General features: G+C 55.0%; 1 protein-coding gene across 21 annotated transcripts in view; it reads left to right on the forward strand.

Annotated features, from left to right (window-relative positions):
* The window catches only part of DYSF (dysferlin), a 204,191-nt gene extending 202,508 nt beyond the window's left edge, over positions 1-1,683 (forward strand). For all 21 annotated transcript variants that reach the window (XM_032352429.1, XM_032352420.1, XM_032352432.1 and 18 more), the window contains one exon: positions 1,419-1,683. In XM_032352429.1, the coding sequence (XP_032208320.1) occupies positions 1,419-1,457 (39 nt within the window). In that variant the 3' untranslated portion in view covers positions 1,458-1,683. The remainder of the gene's footprint in view (positions 1-1,418) is intronic.
* The last annotated feature ends 17,297 nt before the right edge of the window (positions 1,684-18,980 follow it).

Raw genomic sequence — 18,980 nt, forward strand, 5'->3', positions numbered from 1 at the left:
CAAGTGTCACCACTGCCCATTCTGTGACTAACTCCTGCCTGTGGCCAGCGGTGCCCTGCCCTGCCAGGCACTTGGGTGGCAGGCCAGACCTTCAGGGACCCAGGGAAGGAGGGCTTGCTCCATGGCCAGGAGAGGGAGGGAAGATTTCTGGTTCCTGCCAGCCTGTGGTCCTTCCTCCTCTCTGGGGCTGCCTTAGCCCCAGGCCCCGTGAGTAGGGCCACAGGAGCCCTTTGTCCAACAGCCCTGCTCAGAGCCTCTCCCTTGTCTTGTCCCCCAACTGTGGCATCACTATCCTTGAGTCCTGCTGGAAATTGTCCTCTTTAAGCTACCAGCTCTGCCTTCCCTCTCCCGGAGCTGCCTGTGAGGGCCAGATCCTAGGTGAGGGGTCTAGGGCGAGAGGGACAGTAGAGGCCTGAGGCTATAGACCTTGTTTGTGTAGGTCTTTGCTACCACCGGGGCAAATTCTGCACCCCTCCAGCCGAGTCACCTGATCACTGGGTGGGTCCCAGACCCTCACCTGGCTTTTAGGCCTTGGGGGCCGAGGATCTGACAGAGAGGGGCCCAAAGTGAGGGCTGCTCCCCTCCAGTTGGCCTAACTTCCCACCCTCTTGGAAAGTGCCCTGGGAGGGGGACATGGAGGGCAGCCTGTCTGATTCCCCCCAGCCCCCCCCCACGCCCGAGCCAGCCGGGAGCAGGGCCAGCGTGGGGAGGCAGGAGGCGATCTGGCGGGGAAGGAGCGGCGGCTTTGTTTCCAGAGTTGGCTTTCCCTGGGCCGGCGCTGGGGAACATACTGTCCCAATTAGGAGCCTTGTGTTGTGTTGTATGTGTTTTCATGGTTTTTGTGGGGGCAGGAGTGGGGAGGGGAGATTCCTGTCAGTCCTGCAGCTGGCAGGACTTAATCAGGGGTGACCCATCTCTGGGGCTGACATGCACGGTGGGTCATCCCCACACAGCCCACCCCTCAGCCCTCTCCTTCTGTTGGCTGGATGGGAGTGTGGTGGCCAATGAGCCCATGTGGGTTCCCATGTGAGGGTATATGGGAGGGGCTGGGGAGAATCATAGCCATGCCTTTGGGCCACCTGTCTGATGGAGGAGGCTAGGGCAGGCCTGCCCTTTGGCAGGTGGCTGGGGCATGGAAGTGGGCCTTGGGTTGGTGGGGGAGCAGTCAGAGCCATTCATGCAACCATGGCTCCAGGTTGGAGGGTACGAGCAGAGCTTCAGGAGGGTGTGGGTGTGTGTGGTTGGTGAGAGGAGTGTTGAGCTGAGGGTGGTGTGGGAGGTGGTGAGGGTAAGGTGTGGGCGGGTGGCTGAGTGGGTGAGCCTCCTTTCCCAGCTCTTGCCTCCCCCCCCCCACCCCGCCCTGCTGCCCCCTGCCCAGCATCTGTCATCACGTGTCCCTGCCTCTCCCCTCCCTCCAGAACTACGCTGCCATGAAGCTGGTGAAACCCTTCAGCTGAGGACTCTGGCCCACGACTGGCCGCCTTCTCCATTGGGCTTAGCTGAGCTCCTCCGGACCTCCGGGCCTGACCCGCCTGCTGGGGTGTAAACAGACGGGCACGCGCTCCAAGAGTTGGTGACGTCGAGTCTTGGGATCACCCGCCTTTCATCATTTCTTTCGCTCCCAACCCAACCCTTTTTGGATCAGCCCATATGTATTTCAGTATAAAACAGTTTGAACCATGGGGCCGTGTTGGCTGTGTGTCCCTGTAGTACCTGAGTGAGGTGTGACTGTGTAGAAGACAGCTGTGTCTGGCTGCCTGGCCGGGGCGGGCGGGGGCAGAGAGTGGGGGGCCACCTCTAGCTCAGCATCCCGAATGGAACTTTATCCTTTGACAAGCCTGGTCAGGGCTTGGTGTCTGGTCTGCCTAAAGACCCAGCATGTTCTAGTTCTCCAGGACGTTCCCCTTCCCACTCCCCCTCCTCCCTTAGACTTCTCTTCCTTTCCCAGGCTGTGTTTGCTTAGGTGGGCGGTTACTATACCTTCTGCTTTCTTTGATCCTGCCCAGGAAGAGGGTCCACTTTATCCAAGGGGAGCACCATGAAAGGGTTGGGCCAGAAACTCTCCAGGCAGGGAGGGCTGCTGGACTTTTGGCTGTGACCTTATCCCCCACAATTTTAGGATTTCTTGTGACTCTCTTGCTCTGCTTCCTTACCCTGCTTAAAGATCTGGTCTGCACAAATACACCTTTTTCTCATGGTCTGAAGCTTAGCATGAGCTACGGGTCTGTCTTCTCCTGCAGAGATCAGGCTTAATCTACGGGGGCAGCAGGAACGTACTTAGAGAAAAAGCAAAGAGCATGAAAACATAGTGTTTCCAAAATAGAGGCCTCTGCTTCTCTCGCCCGAGGGGCTGGAACTCTGGAGCACAGCGCTGGCCGCCTTCTCTCCTGTTCCCCAGGAGGGCTTCTCCTATTTCCTGCTGTGAGCCTGCTCCCCTGGCTCAGGCCCCAAGGCCCCAGTGTGATCCTTCCAGGGCACTTGGCTCTTTGCTGCACTCTGGAACCAAGACTGAGGACCTGCCTTGTCTCACCAGATGGGCAGACTGGGGTAAATGGCACAGGGCTGATGTCCTGGACCCTTTTGGATGAACTATGCTTCAGAGAGTGATTCCCTTTTCAGGAGAGGTTCAGGCTGGAAATGGCCCTCAATATCCAGCTGGGGAAGATCTGAAAGGCATACAGGAGTCATTGACTCATTAATTCATTCATGCTTTTCCTTCCTTCATTCATTAAAGAAGTGTGTGTGTGTGTGTGTGTGTGTGTGTGTGTGTGTGTACCAGGCAAAGTGCTAGGCTCTAGAGATACAATGTCGATTAAGTTGAATGTTGGTTTATAAAGATGGTTCCTACCTTCCCACATCTCACCACTGAGTCAGAGAGGAAGACAGACAGATCAGCGATTATAATGCACTGATGAGTGAGCAGGGGTTACAGGGTCAAGGGCAGAGAGTGGGAAAGGAAATGGAACAGAGTATGTGAAGACTCGCTGAAGCCAGAAATGAGTTCAAAGATCTATAAGGATTTTCATGTGGATCCCGAGCGGTGGTTCTCAGCCAGGGGCAGCTTTACCCCACAAGGCCTATTTGGCAGCCCCCAGAGACATCTTTGATTGTCCTGGCTGGAGAGTGGGGCACGGGTGGGCTGAGGGTGCTCCTGGTATCTGGCAGCTGCTAAAATCCTTCAAGGTGTAGCAGCCCGCGCCTCTCCAAATAATTATCTAGTCCAAACTGCTGTTCCTGTTGCTGTTGAGAAACTCCAGAAGGAGAGAGTGGATTCTAGAGATACTGAAAATTAGACTTGATAGGCCTTGGGGGAGCAACTGGCTGGGGCCGGAGGTGGGATGGGGTGCAGGAGGAGATACTTCCAACTGGGATAAAGCTCAGTTGTCTGGCTTTCTGACTGCTGGTACCGTTCATGAAGTCAGCTTTGGGCAAGAAAGTCCAGACACATTTAGTGCACAGTGACAATATCCTTCCTGCCCTCTGTGTCTCCCTGCTGTGATGGTGTCTCTCCTCCCTTCACAAAGTTCTAGAAAGCATCATCTGAGTTTGTGTCTCCCTGTCTACACTCACCCTCACTCCTCCACCCACTGTGGTCTGACTTTATGCCTGTGGCTCACTCCTCTCCCTTCCTCCTTGCTGAAAGAATCCTGGTGCTGTTCCGCTTTCCCCAGGGCCCAGTGCTCTGGGAGAAGCTCCGCCCCCTGCCTTAGGGGGAGGGGTCTTCTTAGATCAAACCTATCACAGTGCCGCCATTCCCCTTGCCAGTGATTGGTTTAGGGACATGCAGGTGACTTGTTTATGACCAGTGAGACCTGAGGAGAAGGTGGTGGTGGTAGTGGTGGTTATGGGAGTTGGGGGGTGAAGCAGCTGGGAAAGTTTCTAGGAAACTTTATGCCCCATGACAGAGGACATGCAAAGAGGCACATCTTCATCTTCTGCCTTTGGATCATTTTTGTGGAAAAATGTAATGACCGGCACTATGGCAGGCATCTTGTGACCACGAGGGGACCAGCGTGAGGAAGTAAGCCAGCACACAGAGGATGGCAAGGACCTGGTTCTCCATGAAGCTGTTGAGAAAGGACCCACTCTGGAACTGCCCCAACTCTTCGCCGTCTTGTTACATAGGGTCATAAATTCCTTGTTGTTGAAGCCATCTTTGATTGTGTAGTGTGCTACCCACAGCTTGTGGCGTGCTCGCTGGCAAATTTCGTGCTCTGCTGAACACTCTTACTGCACTGCCAATAACCAGGGCTCCCCCATGCAGGCACCACATCTAAGACGTCATACATTTATTATTTATTATAACAATTTTCCTACAGATGGCAGTAAAGTGTTTTGTTCTAATAAAATCAGTGTGTTACAATAGTTTTCTCATAGATGTCAACTACCTTGGGGAAGGGGCACCTTTTTCTCATTCACACTGGGGCCCCCTTGAGCCCCGGTTGCTGAAGCTGTGACCACTTAGCCTTCTAGCCTCTCAGTGCAGCCGGCAGCACCGAATGCTCCTCTGCTTCATGAGATGCTTGTCGTGGGCTTGTCATGGGCTTCCACGACATCGCTGTGGTCCGCTCCTCCTCCTCTCTTTCTAGCCATCCTCTGTTGGTCTACAGTGCTCCCCAGGCTCTTGCCCCTGGCCACCTGCTCTTCTCCCACTGCATACCTCCTGGGCAACCTCATGGGTCCCTGTGGCTTCAATGGTCCTACGTCTCACCCCCTTTCTGCCTCGTGCTGTAGCCACTTTCATCCACTGTCTTCCCCACGCGGCCTCTCCCGAGGGTAACTCATGGATACTGCAAGTTGGAGACCTCCCACCCAGCATCTCCGTACTCCAACCCACAAAAACAGCTCCTGCCCCGTTGTTCCCTCCACACGCTTGGTCCCTGGTGCTGGGCCTGTGTGAGGCGTCCTTGAATCCTACTTCTTCCTTACCCCGATTCTGGCTCTCAAATCTCTTTGAATTCAGTGACCTCTCTTCCCATTCCCACCACCTCCTTTTGTGGTCGGGCCACCAGGACTGGCACCGTAGAAACCCAAGCATGGTTCCTTCGGTCCTCTTCCTCTCTGCTCCGTGACCCACTGTCCACGAGCAGTGGAACTGAACCCGGCCTGTTGTCCTCCATCCTCAGGAGGGCGGGCAACCATCCTGGCACAGGGCTCCCCCAGAGACCACGCCTTGCTTGCCTGTCTTGTGTCATTTGCCGCCTTTCCCTCTGCTCTGCAGAGCTGAGCCATGTGCAGACCAGGCCTCTGCCCTTCACTCTGGTCTCTGCCCGGCCCTTCCTCTGGCGTGCGTCCCCTGACAGGCTCTGGGGCGCAGCCACCGCAGAAAACCGGGCAAGGGATCGGATTCTCTCGGCCTCCCTCACCCTTAGTCTGTGCCTCCAGGGCTGAACTCCCCTCACAGCCCTAAATGAGAAGCCTGCTTCCTTTGCAGAAGGGACCTTACTGAGCTTTTTATGGAAAGTTCTCTTTAAATAGCCAGGCCCTCGGAGTCATTTCAAAATCGATTTTTATGTTCTGACGTTCAGTTAGTTCTCAACGTTGGAGAACCATTCTTGTTGCAAGGTGGAGAATGACTCTCATCTGTTAAAAAATGGTTCAGTAAAACTTGATAAGCCCTCTGTATCCAGAATGCTCGGCTTCCTGCCTTTATTTTTCTCTGAGGGTGTTTTGGAGAGAGGTGTTCTGTGTATCTGTGTGCACACATGTGTGTGTGTGTGTTCATGCACACATACACACACACACCGTTTTCTGCTCCTTTCCCCGGGTTGGACAGCCCAGGAAGGGTGACGGGGAGGTTGGACAGACAGAAAGAGCTGTAAGCACAGTCCTGGCCTGCTCCGGGGCCCACGCCCCCCCCCCCCCATTTGCCTCCACCTCCAGGGAACCCAAACGTGTGTCAATCCCTTCTCCATGTGTTTCATAAATGTAGGATTATGGGATTTCCAGAGGAGGCAGGTGGGCACCCCCTGACAGGGACACAGGGATAGCCCAGGAAACGTTTCCTCCTTGCAGAGGAGAACCAGGGAAGAGCCAAGTTCAGCCTGACATGTGGGTCCTTACGTGGCGGCTGAGCTGAGGGGACAAGCGGGGGCTTCCCTCTCCCTCTTTTTCCGCTCCCTGCCGTGCCTTCCCTTCCTCGGGGACAACCCGCTGCAGTTCTTATTCCCTGTGGCTTGGCCCGGTGTGAGTTTCATACCGTTTCTCTGCCTTTGTTTTGGTCTCAGTTTTCCATGGTGTGTGTGTGTGTGTGTGTGTGTGTGTGTGTGTGTGTGTGTGTAAAAGACAACAGATGAGACAGATGTAGGGAGAGACAGATCCATGGTGAGGCCAGAGGCAGAGACAGACGAGCCAAAAGACTGTGGCAGTGGGGACAGGAAAGAGACCTGCCCTTCACCCAGTTGCTAGAGCGTGTCCTCAGCTGGCTTGTCATTCCACCAGGGGCCAGAGCCACTCCTTCTGCCCTACCACTGGATCCCAGGCTTATTTGTTGGAAAACAGAAAGGGAGGAAGAGAGAGACATGCCCCCTGTGTTGGTCCTCTCCAGTCAAATTGGGGAAGTCCCATGTCACATTTCTCTCATAATCCAGTAGTTCATTGTGGATTCCATAGGTAACCCTGGGCCCATGTCCTTTCACTCTACAGGGCTGGCTTGTGTGTGTTTGGGGGTGCTGGAGTTGGGAGCACTGGTTGGTTCTCCATGTTTCCGTGATCAGCCTGGGACTGGAGCCTGGCTGCCCCTTCCTCCTGCAGACACTGGGGATCACTAGGGGGCCCCTCGGGAGCTCACCTGTGCCCCTACCCCAGCCTCCTGGGTCCACTCCATCCCTCTGATGGCTCAGGCCTATGTAGGAAACTCTTCCCTTTACTGCTGGCTTCAGCAGAGATGTTCTGGGATCTTTACAAAAAGAACTTGACGAAGAACCAAGGGTGAGATAAAAGCCCAAAATCCACCAAGAAATCACTCGCATTTATGATGCGTAATGTTGCTATGTTTATTTCTTTGTAATCTACATTTTCCTCTCCTTTTCCAAAATGGAGCCCTTTTACTACCCAGGCTCACTACCCAGAGAACAGGAAGAAGTTGTCAAGAGACCCTTTAGCACAGGGAAGGTAGAAGGATAATATCGTGTGAAACCCCAGGAGGGCACCCCTTTTGGGTCTCCCTGGAAATGGGAATGCAGAGAGGTTTGTCCTGTGAGTACTCTCACTGAGGAGACCCAAACTCACCTGGAAGACATAGTCTTCTCTGGGAACAGAGCTTTGAGGACCAAAAGGCTTCTTCTGTCTGTGAAAGGATTCCCAGTCTGATACATTCCTGGTCAAAAGAGATTTTACTACAGTGTGGCTTTTACTATTTTTAAAAAATTTTTAAGTTTTTATTTACATTTCCAGTTAGTTACTGTACAGGGTAATATTAGTTTCAGGTGTACAATATAATGACTTAGCACTTCCATACAGCCCTGGTCCCCATCCCAGAGTGGGCTTTTAGAATCAGGCACATGGCCGTTCAAACCCTTTCTCCCCCACTTAGCCCTGTGACCTTGGACACGTCATTTTACCCCAGGCCCCTATTTTCTCATCTGAAACATGGAACCATGGAAACCTTTCCCTCCCCGGGCACGGCAGGGACTACCCGAGATGATGCCTAGTGCCTGACACAGAGCGAGTGCTCCGTTTATTTTGAAAAGGAGCTCTGGGGTGACCTGGGTGCTGGGTAGGAGGGAGAGCATCCAAGAAGAAGACATGGCAGCTGAGAGAGGGCTCCCCTCTCTGGGGGGCTCCTCCAGTGTGGGGGTGATGGTGACTCCATTTCTCTGCCCAGGGCCCGGGGAGGGGGGATTGGAGTTGCTGCTATCAGAATGAGGGCAGGGAGTGGGAGAAGACATGTGGCATCCATCACACCATCCTGTCTCGGCCACCATGTCCAGGCTTTCCTTTCATAGCCAAGCAGCATGGCCTCTGTTACTCTACTAGGGCTTTGGGTGAGCTGGCAGAGAGTTGCCCACAAATGGCCAGACTGGGCATGCTTGCAGACATGCACTCTAGAGCATTCCCTCTGCCCCATATGGACCCATTCCAGCAGAAAGCTGCATCCATGATGCTCAGACCCACCCAGGAAGCCCAGCGCTCTCAGACGAAGTCACGAACGCAGGCTCACGCACACTCCCAGTGTGCACTCAGGGCACACATGCTTTCTCTTCGTGTGTGTGTGTGTGTTTCACATCGTCAGCCAGAATGCTCTGGAAACCTAAGCAGAAAGGAGCGTGTGAATGTGGCCATCATCAGGGATAAATTAATCCCAGACATGTAAAGGGTTTTCTTTTTTCATTCTCAGCCCTACTGCAAATTCAATTATGACTTTCTGCCAGCTACTGAAATGAGGGGACAAGTAAGTACGTGGCTGAGCCTGGAAAATGGGGCAGGGCAGGGGACCCTTCTTGATCCACACCCTCATTTCCCTTCCCTGTTGTCCCGGATCCAGGAAAGAGTTGCCGTCATTCCTGGATCCCCAACACGAATAGAACCTTGGGGCAGCAGCAAGGTGCCATCCAAGAATGGAGCCCCGGCGGAAATCGAGCTGCCCTCAGAGCTGAACTAGGAAATGACTGCATGCGGGACCAGAGCATAGGCTGGCAAAGGTTCCCCGATGAGGTGACCTGTCCCAGGGCCTGGCAAGCCGTCAGGGAGCGCATGCTCACCCATCTAGGGAGAAAAGTGTGAGTCTCAGATAACCTGCCTTCGCTATATCTCGGGAAGAGAGACGTGGTGAGGCAGCCCCATGGCCAGGCTTTCTGGTCCCCAAGGCTATGAAGCATTGACTTTATCCTTCTCCCTTGCCCTTCCTGGGCAAACCTCTGACGCTATTCGTGTGTAGAAGGTGCCCCTGGGACCCAAGTCATCCACGGGATACTTCTACACTGGCGTTTTAGTTTACACGCCCCTTTCTGAGCTCCATTAATGGGGGTCTGCTCCTTGGAGCTGGACCCACTTCCCTCGGACCCACACCGTCAGGGGGCTTAGCTGGCCAGCATGGCTGGAGGTAGGGGAGCCCAGGAATGTCCCTCTAGAAGCCTCCTGGGGCGGGGGGAAATGTGAACAGCATTGAGGAGACCCTTCCTTTGGGGAGACCCTTTCTTCGGGGTGTGGGACATTTGGGACTTCTTGTCTGCACCATGCTAGGAATGAAGCGCCTCCTTTCTCAGACTGAGGGGTGATCCTCTGTGACAGTGGGCTTCTCCTCTTACTCTTCTAGAGATAAGCGGCAGGTAGGGGAATTGAATTACTCTCGAGGATTGCAGGGATGTGAGGAATTGGGGGTGTTAGATTCCATGAGAATTCCTGAAGAAGGTCAGGTGAGGCTGGTTTCGAAGGAGGATGGGCGAACTGGGGGAGACTGGATTTTCCATAAATTGTGTGCGAGTGGGTAGTAAGGGGATTTGAGGCTGGGAGGGAGCAGGGAGGTAGGAATGGTCTCATGGCCCTGAGCTGAGCTTTGCCCTCGCCCCTCCCCCACTAGAGGTGGGGGCTCTGTCTGCCCCTTCCCCCGGGGCTTCTGGGGCCTCTTACATAACCCAGGCCTGGCCAGGGAGAGCTGGATTTTCACAGTCAGGATCAGGCTGCCAGAAGAATGAGAAAAATGGGCCTGAGGGAACACCTCCACTACAGAGAAAGAAGGAGGAGGCTGGGGAGAGAGGCCAGGCAGCCAAGGATGTGTGTGTGTTTATGTATGTGGGGTGTGTGTGTGTGTGCGTGTGTGTGTGTGTGTGTGTGTATGTGTGAGACAGAGACAGAGAGAGACAGAGGGAGAGGGAAGGCTGACTGTGTCAATCCCCGGTCAGTCAGTGCCAGACTTAGGAGCCGGGGTCCCTGCCACGAGGACCGCTGGGTGGGGAGGCTGCCCTCCGTATTCAGTCAGTCTGACTCGGATGCCTGGGACTCACCTCCCACCTGGCCAGGCTCTCAGGCCTGCTGTACCGAGGATGGGCTCTTCCCCACAGCAGCTCTCCTCTCCTGTTCCCAGTGGGGTGCGGAAGCCCCAGCTTTTCCCTGACCTCCAGAGTCGGCTCAGCTCAGGGGTGAGGATGAAGCTGGAGGCTGGGCAGAGGGGTAGCCCTTGGCTACTGAGAGCCAGCTGCAAGTCAGCTGATACACAAGGCACATTGTCACCTTTGATCCTCACCTGTGAGAAGTAGCTATTTTGAGCCCCATTTTAGAGACCAGCAAACTGAGACTCAGGCCACAGGGCTGCTGTGAAAGGCAAGTCTGGCCATGTTGACTCAGAGTGCTCGCTCTTTCCGTGCTCCCTCCTCTGCCCCCTGCAGGCCTAGGCCCTCCCTTGCCAAACCCCAGTCTCATAGCTCACAGCTGGTGACTTTCAGCCCGACCCAGAGCTTGGCCCCCAGTGGGGTCACCACAGGAATCAAGGAGGGATGATGTTCGATGTTCGATGTTTAGGGAGGTAACTTCAGCACTGCGAAGTCTGCCCAGGCACTTCTTTAATCTCAGAACTCTTGCCCTGGTAAAAGCTCCCAGTAAATAAACAACTGCAAGTAGTAAGAAGGGAATGTGAGAAGGAAAAATAAAGCAGGGGGAGGAAATAAAAGTGACAATGGATGGGGAATGGCCTTTTTCCATAAAGTCTGGGGAGAAGCCCTCTGAAAATATTGACATCAGAGTAAAACCTGATTGAAGTGAGAGAGTGAGCCATGCAAAACCTGAGTGAGAGCGTTCCAGGCAGAGCGTACAGCAAGTGCAAAGGCCCTGAGGCCGGAAGGACTTTGGGATTGCCCGTCTGGTCAGACTGTTCACTGCTTGGGAGTTGCCTATCTCTTATATAGCTCATCTTCAGCTCTTCTGGACCAGGGAAAGCAGTGTCTCAGCAAGTATCATCCAGTTCATTCCTATCCCTCCTTGTGTTGCCCTTGCCAGGAATGAAGTGGGTGCCCTCACCCACTCTAGGCTAGGCTAAGTGTGGCACAGAGCCTCCTTGGCTGTCTTCTTTCCCATGCTTGACCACTTGGGGAAATGCTTCCAGTGTTCACACTCCTCACTGCCCACGCTAACCCTTGCTGGGGATTCGGGCAACACGCTATTTCCAGATGGGCAAGGGTGACTATTTATTTTCTTTTTAAAAATAGCTTTTATTGGTTTTTGTCTTATTACAAAAGTATTATATGTTCATTATAGAAATTTGAGAAAACAGCCAGCAACAGGAAGAGTATAAAAGAGCCACTAATCCCATTACTCAGAAAGAACCACTGTTGGCACATAGGTATTTCTAGAATTTTCCATGTGAGTGTGAAATATATGTTAGGATTTTTAAAGAATATGATCTCACTATACATGGCTCACTATACGTGGCTTGCAACCACGGTGCTGTGACTCTCCATCCACATCACTGAGTGTGCCCCTACAACATGGTTTCTGGCTCCATAATAGTCTGTCATTTGGATAAGCCATAGCCTATGTAGCCAGGTCCCTATTGATGAACTTTTAGGTAGTTTCCTTTTTTTTCTCTTTTCTTTTGGAACATCTTGTCCACAGGCCTTTTCACTGGCCATTCTGGGAGGCTCTTTCCAAGGCCTTGAGCTATGAGGTGGGGTAAGATACCTCTGGATGCCAGAGGTCAGGGCAGGGGACTGGGCTGTGCGGGTGGGTCCCTGCTTCCTTCTTTAGGACAGGGACCCCTTCTTTAGGACAACTGCAAAACTGAATCACTGGGAAGACTGAAGAGAGGATTTATTGGGAAAACGAGGTTTTCCCTACAGCTGTCCACAAACAGTGCTGCTTATGGAAGAAGGCGATTTCTGGGCTTCCAGGCTGCTCACAAAGCCCTGCGGTCGGTAGGGGTGGGGTGGGGTGGGGAGGGCTGGTAGGGGAAGTGAATACACAGGACTGGGAGCTCAGGATCACCTGCCCTGAGGGGAAAGTCTGAGAGTCTGTAGGCTGCTCTTTCTCCAGAGAGCTCTGCAGAAATGCTGTGAGGTGCGGAGTAGCGGCGGGAGGAGGGGGAGTTAAGGGGGGTTGTCAGGTGAGGACCCCCGCCTCCGGGGACGGGAGTGTAGGTACAGTCTGGACGAGGAAGCCCGTCTGAGCATCACCAGCTGTGACAGATCTCCCTTGTCTCCTTCATGAGGCTGCCTCTGATTTTTCCACGGGGGCAGGCTCAGAGTCCTTGCTTTCATGCCTTGTGTCTCCCTCCGGGGCCCTCACCACCCCTGGCTGACCGTTCCTGTGGTTATTCGGGTGAGCCTGAACTTGCCGCTCACCTCTCTGGCTTCCCTCTCCACCAGCTGTGCAGCCTGGGGCAGTTCTGTTCCCCCTTCAGATGTGGAATCATCACAGCTCTTCTTGGAGGGCTACCCTGAGGTCCAGAGGACAGGAACAGAGAATGTGGCACATGTTAGAAGCTCCTTATTTAAGTATTTTACATTTCCTTCTCCTACCTTAAGCCGTTCAGGGGATGTACGATGTCTTCTCCACCTTTGTGCTCCCCCCAGCCCCGCCCCGCGCTGGTGGTGGCCTCCACAGACCTTACGACGAGGTGCAAAACCCTTCACCGGTGGAGGAGGAGAGAATATTTACAATATCAAAACTACTCGTCTTTCCCAGTATGTCACGTTCAGATCCATCCTGGACTCCTCTTAGGCGTCTTAGGCGACGCCAAGTAAAGAGGTGTCCCAAGGGAAGGGGCTTGGGAACATCACCTTGTTCATCGGTATCTGGTGTATTCGCTTTCCGAGGGAGCCTGGTTAAGAGGATTCGCGATCACATGCGGGGGATTTCATGAAACCAGCCCTCACGGAGATAGACGCGGGGCTTGGAAAGGCTCCTGCCGTGAAACAGTGATGGGAGATGAACAATATGAACAGAGGAGGTGGAGAGCAGGGTGAGGGTAAGCTAAGAAACCAAAGCGGGAATGCCGGGCAGAGAGGACACACGCATCTCCTACCCCAGCAAGAGCTTCTCGGACAAAAAAAAAAAAAAAGAAACACTTACTTAGGTCCGCCAAGAAGTCAGAGATCCAAACTGAGATGTCACAAGGACGAGGTGATGGCGCATGCTGAAATCAGGGCTTACACCCATTACCTCTGCCCAACCTGGTTATGAGCACAGAGTGGGCCTTGAGAAATGAGCTCATGGCCGTCATGCTAGATGTAATTTATGGAGAGAGAAATGCTTTGGGGGTGCACACTCTCCACGGATGGGCGTTTGCTGCTGAGGGGCCCTGAGACAGCCGCCCCATGGCCTCCAGTACCAGGCCTGGCACACAGCGGGGCTCTGGAAGCTTCTGTGGGGCTGACCTGTTCTTTGTGCACGTGTGTGTGTCCCTAAGAGGTTTTTATGACTGCGTAAGTGTTCTGCTCACCTCCCTTACTTGGAGTCCTCTCCCCTCCTCCTCCTGCCCCTTCCCCCAGCTTTTCCTCTCATTTATCCTCTCCTGCCAGTGGGTGCCCCTGCCTGACCCTCATTAACTCAAAGTGTAAAAACCATTTGTCTACAACCCCCTCTCCCCCCCCCACCCCCAGCTGGTGGCTGGGGCCAGCGCCTTCTTTCCTCCCATCGGCTGTCTGCACTCAGACCTCTGTGGTTTATGAGCTAGATCCGAATCTGCTGGGCCCCATGCCCCTGGAACAGGCAGGACTTGTTAGGGGACAGACTGTGGTCTGCTCAGAAGACCTATAAAGACTGAGCGATGCCCCTGGGGGAGCCCAGATCTCCCCCTCGTTCCTTAGAGGGTTTGCCTGAGGAGGTTTCACAGGTTGTAGACTGCACACCTCCAGGGGCCCTGTCCTTAAGGACAACACTATAGATGGCCCCCCACGGCCCCCCTCCCAGGGCTGTATGGGACACAAGCAATGAGGCCGTGTGAGGATTCTCTCCTTTCCAGTCCTGCCTGAGCCTCCAGGGGAGTTTCTGCCCCGGGACCTCTGCCCCCAACTTTCTCACCTGGAAGGGGTGACAGGGAGGAAGGGAACTCTACAGAAATGTTTGCTACCCTGTCAAAGAGGTGATGGATCAGGAAGAGCAGCTGAGGAGTGAAGCTGGGGTGGGGGCCTGTGTGTGACAGACTGTCCTTAAATGAAAGGGGAGCCTGCCCACAGTGGAACACAGGGCTCCTGCATGCTGTTGGGGTTCTCCCCCCGGCAGGGGGCCCGTGTCCTCCTTTGGCTCTGTCTCAGCAGGCTTCCCTAGGGGGCTGGTTCCTGCCTTCTTTGGGGTAGCCCAGCTGGGGAGGCGGAGGTGAGCAGAGCAGGGGTGGGAGGGTGCCTGTCCTCCTCTCCCAGGCTGGCAGGGGCCCAGAGGAATCCAGGATTTAGAAGTGCATCCAGGGTTTGTGGCTGGGAGCCCAGCCTGGCCCTGCACGAGAAGGCCTTTGAGCTTTCATTACTCAGGGGGGAGCCCCAAATTGTCTTGACGAGCGTGGTTAGGTTTATGTAACGTAAACACCTCAGCAGACAGTGTCTCCCTGGTAGGGAGGACAGGTGTGGGCTTTGCGTGCAGGCTGCCAGAGGCAGGCGGTAGGGACTAGCTGGCCTCCCTTTGGGGCTGGGTAGGGGCCACCCAAGCGGGGTGCCAGGCTGGTGCAGTCTGAAATGTCCCACCAGGGCTTCACTCCCTGGCTTCGGCAACCACACCTCTTGGTTCCTTATTTAAAGGCTAACCCACACTCCACTTCCAACTGAGGGAAAGTGAGCAGGTGGCCCCTTTGGGGTAAGTTAGCCAAGACTTTCTCTTCCTCCACTACCCTTACCAGGTTAGATGGGTCAGAACATCCTCAGGGACCTGGTGGGGGGCGGGTGGCGAGTGGTGGTCCTGAATTGGGGGTTGGTATAGGAGGTGGGGGTTGGGCTCCATGAGACTCTAGCTCTGTTCCAGGCCGGTGTGTCACAGGGCAAGGACCTGAGTGAGTGTTGGAAGAGCAGAACTGCAGATAGATGCAGTGACCTGCTGGACCTCTCTTAGGGAGGCCACCTTGCTCCCTGGCCCAGCACAACCCTGACCTGATGCTGCTCGGGTGGGCTGCCTGGGTGGCCCTCTGCCGCCATGGGCTGCCCTCCCCCCTTCCCTCATGACTGTCCCAGCCCAGGCCCTCACTGGCCCTTGTGGTGGCTGCTCTGGGACTCACTCAAAGCCACCACTGACCTGCCTCCCCACCCGCCTGGGTAAAAATAGATGTTTCCACCACGGCCACCTCCGCAGCCTCAACTTTCTCCTACTTGAGCCCTTGCCAGTGCTCACTCAGTGAGTAGAGCATGACTTGCAGGGCTGAGCCTGGCGTCAGGGCCCTGCTGAGAATCCCTGGCTGTTCCTGAATGCCCCATTGTTCCTGGAGGTGACCCTGTGCTTCCCTCCTCCAGGCCTGGAGCCTGCATCGCTCACCTCCACGTTGCTTCCCATTCCCTTTGGCTTGGTGCCAGTCTGGCTTTAGCTTCTCAGCTCCCTGCCCTCCCAGAGGAGGTATGGTCGTCTCCTCACAGGTCCAGCCCTATGGACGTGTGACCTGTGCACAGGGCCCTGTGCTGAGAAGGGCCTTGCCTTTGAATTCATGTTCTCCTGTCACTGCCTGAAATTCTTAATACTTTTTGAACAAGGGCCCTGCATTTTTATTTTATACTAGGTCCTGTGAATTAGGTAGCCAGGTCTGCGCCACTGAGACTCAGTAGTCTGTTGGGGGAGACACAGGTCAAATGGGAGAGGCACATCCCCTCCCTTAGGGATCTGACAGATTGGAGGAAGAGGCATATACCATCCAAAAGGCATACCAGGCCAATGTGGGAGATACAATACTTGCTCTCAGGGAGCCTCAGGCCACTAGCCCCTGAGCTTGAAGAGACCTAAGATTAATGGAGAAGGCAGTGCCCTTTGTGGGCACATATTCCGAAGGGGGAGGCCGAGCCTCCACAGTCAAATGGTATTGGCAGATTCCCTGTCCCTGGAGACCCTTAGAACCTCTGGCAAAGTCTACAGAGACGTGGGTACCAAGGCCAGTCGCAGCTGAGGCTCAAGGGCATTCTGGTGGGCATGTGGGGTCTGACCAAGAATAGGGCAAGGGAGCCTAGGGCAGGCGCTGATTCTTCAAAATCTTCAAGGATTTTGCCGAAGACTTCAGGCGAACAGCAGAGCTTGGCAGTTTCTGAAGATGGCAGCCCCAGAGCAGTGTGAACAGCAGTGTTCTCCATGCTGGGGGTGGGGTGAGGAGTACAGTGGAGGCCGGGACAGGGCCTCCACAGCAAGCCCCAGAGGCCTAGAACCCCTGAACCCCTGGGATCCACTGAATTTCCTGGGGGGTGTGCAGGGGTGAGGGTGCTCACTGGGCTACTGCAGGAGGAGGAACAATAATTAGCGACTGGGCACAGGCCTACCTGCCTCGCAGGTCCCAGGGAAAGCAAGTTAATGGCAGTAGCGCTGCCCCAGCTCCATGAACTCCAAGGGATAATCATAGAACACAAGAAGGAAATCCCTATGAGGGGAGGCTTCCTGGTGGAGGTGGCCCAGGGGAGTTGACTTTTGGAGCTCTAAGAATGCCTCTGCCAGTCCCCCAATCTCCTGGTTTACCATGACCCCCATGGGGAGCCCACATGAGGAGAAGTCTTTCCGGTTTCCCCTCACCTCCTGAGCTGCTGACCTGCTCATGGGAAGACATAATGGCAGAGAGGATAAGCCCTGGGATCAAGGTGAGGCCAGTGTTTGGCCTTGGAGACCACCCCCCCTCACTGAGAACCTGGCTGGAGGATGCTGGCTTGTCTCTTACAGCTTCTTCGGCCTGGCAATGGCAGCCAGGCCTGGGGGGAGTTTCTTGTGAGGTTCCCACCAGGCAGGATCCTGGGAAACCCCAGCCTGGCCTCTGCGGAGCACATGAAATCCCATCTGGGGCTGTGTCCATAGCACTGCTCTGCCCCTCGATAGTCTACCGGCCAGCCGTTGCCCCAGTGAAGTCTGTGAGAAGCCTTCCGGGAGGGAGACTTGGTGGGAGCCCCTGGAATTGCAAAGCAGTCCCTGTATGGGAGCTTCTTAGCCGCACCGTCAGGTCCTACCATGCAAGGGAGACAGCAGCACCCCTGCTCCCCGTGCATCTAGGCCAGCCTGCCCTCCACCCAACCCTCCGAGGCCAGAGGCAGCAAAGAAGTGGCCCACACCTGCACAACCAAGCAGGGGGAGAGAAAACACAGGATTTCAGGGCCTGGCTCTGCAGGTGCCCGTTGGTCTGAGCGCCAACCCTGCATTCACGTCATCACTCATCAGCAGGCGCTCATGCAGTGTGCACCGAGCACAGAAGCTTGCGTAAGGAGGGCAGACAAACGAGGCAGATGCTGCCTTGGCCGTCAGGGTAACAGATAGATCTTCACAGGAGAGTGCCCCTGTGACCCACAGGGCTGCTTTGGTCCAATGGGGGCCGGGGTGCTGTAGTCCTTTGCCTCTTAGAGGGTGAGGGATCTCTGGGAAGACTTTACTTTAGGGGGAAAGACTTCTCCCCAGGGCTTGTGGGATGGGAAGATGGGGGGGAAGGAATTGAGGCTGAGGGCTGAAGAGACTTGGGTTGGTCAGGGGACCTAAGCATCCAGCTCTCCTCTAGGACTCCCCCTCCGCCCCCCAGACTGTGGGGCTGACCTCTGCTTGACCTCCCCTCTCACCTCTAGATGGCTGTTTCCCCGGGTGCCTCCAGAGGAAGTATCCCCCTTACCTCCCCAGACTCCCACCTTCTCCCCTCCTCCCTGTCACCTCCACTCCAGAAAGAAGCCTTCACTTTCCCCACCTGCCTCTCCTCTCAGCCTCCCGCATCTGTTGGGGAAATTGGGCCATTTGAAGAATAAAGGAGAAGGCAGGAGGGAGGAAACTCCTGTCTGAGGGCCCAGCCCACAGCTGGGGTGAAAACCTGTTCCTTGTTAACACCCTGAGTTGGGACCAAAATGGGGGAGGGTGTCGTGCCTCCTCAGTCCTCCCGCAGGGACCGGGAGGTGAAATGCATGCTGGGAGATGTTAGCCGAACTTATTGGGAGCAGATGCGAAGGGATGGCGGGAGGGGCAGGGATGTGAAAGGAAGAGGGTCAGCCTGGGGGTGAGGGTTGGTGGGATTATTCGTGAAAAAGGACTGGGAGATGTCACCCAGACTTCTGGGGTCCTCAGTCAATTCTTTAGACTTTAGAAATGTCTTCCCCATGGAAAGTCCTTTGGTCTAGACTGACGGGAATTCCAGATTTAGGGTACCCAGACACCTTCATGAAGAACAGAGGCAAGAACCATGTGTACCTAGGGAGTGTCCCAGCAGAAGCCTCAGCATGTGGACCTTGGGGACCTTCTCTTGAGCACCTCAGGGCACTAGCAGGGGTGGGGTGAAGGGCGGGGACGTATGTCAAGGAGTGGACAGTGTACAAGGGAGCTGGGATCTGCTGTGGGTGGTGGGTATTGAGCGTGGGGGTGGGGAGGCTCTCAAGGACATTGAGGATCAATGAGTAGCGTTCATAGTGTTGATGGTGATAGTGACAGTGATATTGGTGACTTAGTTGTGACAGTGCTGATAAGCAGTGTGACGGTGGTGATGAGGTAATAATGGTGGGGACTGATGGCCTCAGCTTTGCCGCACCAGGATGCCCACATTTTGGGGGTGGAGTGGGCTCTCAGGTTGGTGAATCTTCCTTGGCTTTCTCTTCGTCTGGATCCTGCTCCCTCATCTCCAGTACCAGAAACACTTGGGACTTAGCTGGGCAGAGTCCTGGGCTTCCCCTCTAACCTTCCCTTCCCCTGGTCCTCCAACCGATTTGCTCTGCAGAGAGCAGTGATGTGGTGTCAATGTCCCTGGTCCCTTGGGAATCCAAGCAGCTCAGGTTCTGGAGGAACCAGTGGGGCCGGGAAAGGTGGGGTCAGGGCTGCCATTGAGAATCCGCCCCCCCGCCCCCGCCACTCTTCAGCCCAGCACTCCTCCCACTTAACCCAGGCCTAGGCAGGCCCCTGGCCTACACTTCCTGTGCCACATG

Source organism: Mustela erminea, chromosome 7 (assembly GCF_009829155.1).
Source record: "Mustela erminea isolate mMusErm1 chromosome 7, mMusErm1.Pri, whole genome shotgun sequence".
NCBI classification, from domain to species: Eukaryota; Metazoa; Chordata; class Mammalia; order Carnivora; family Mustelidae; genus Mustela; species Mustela erminea.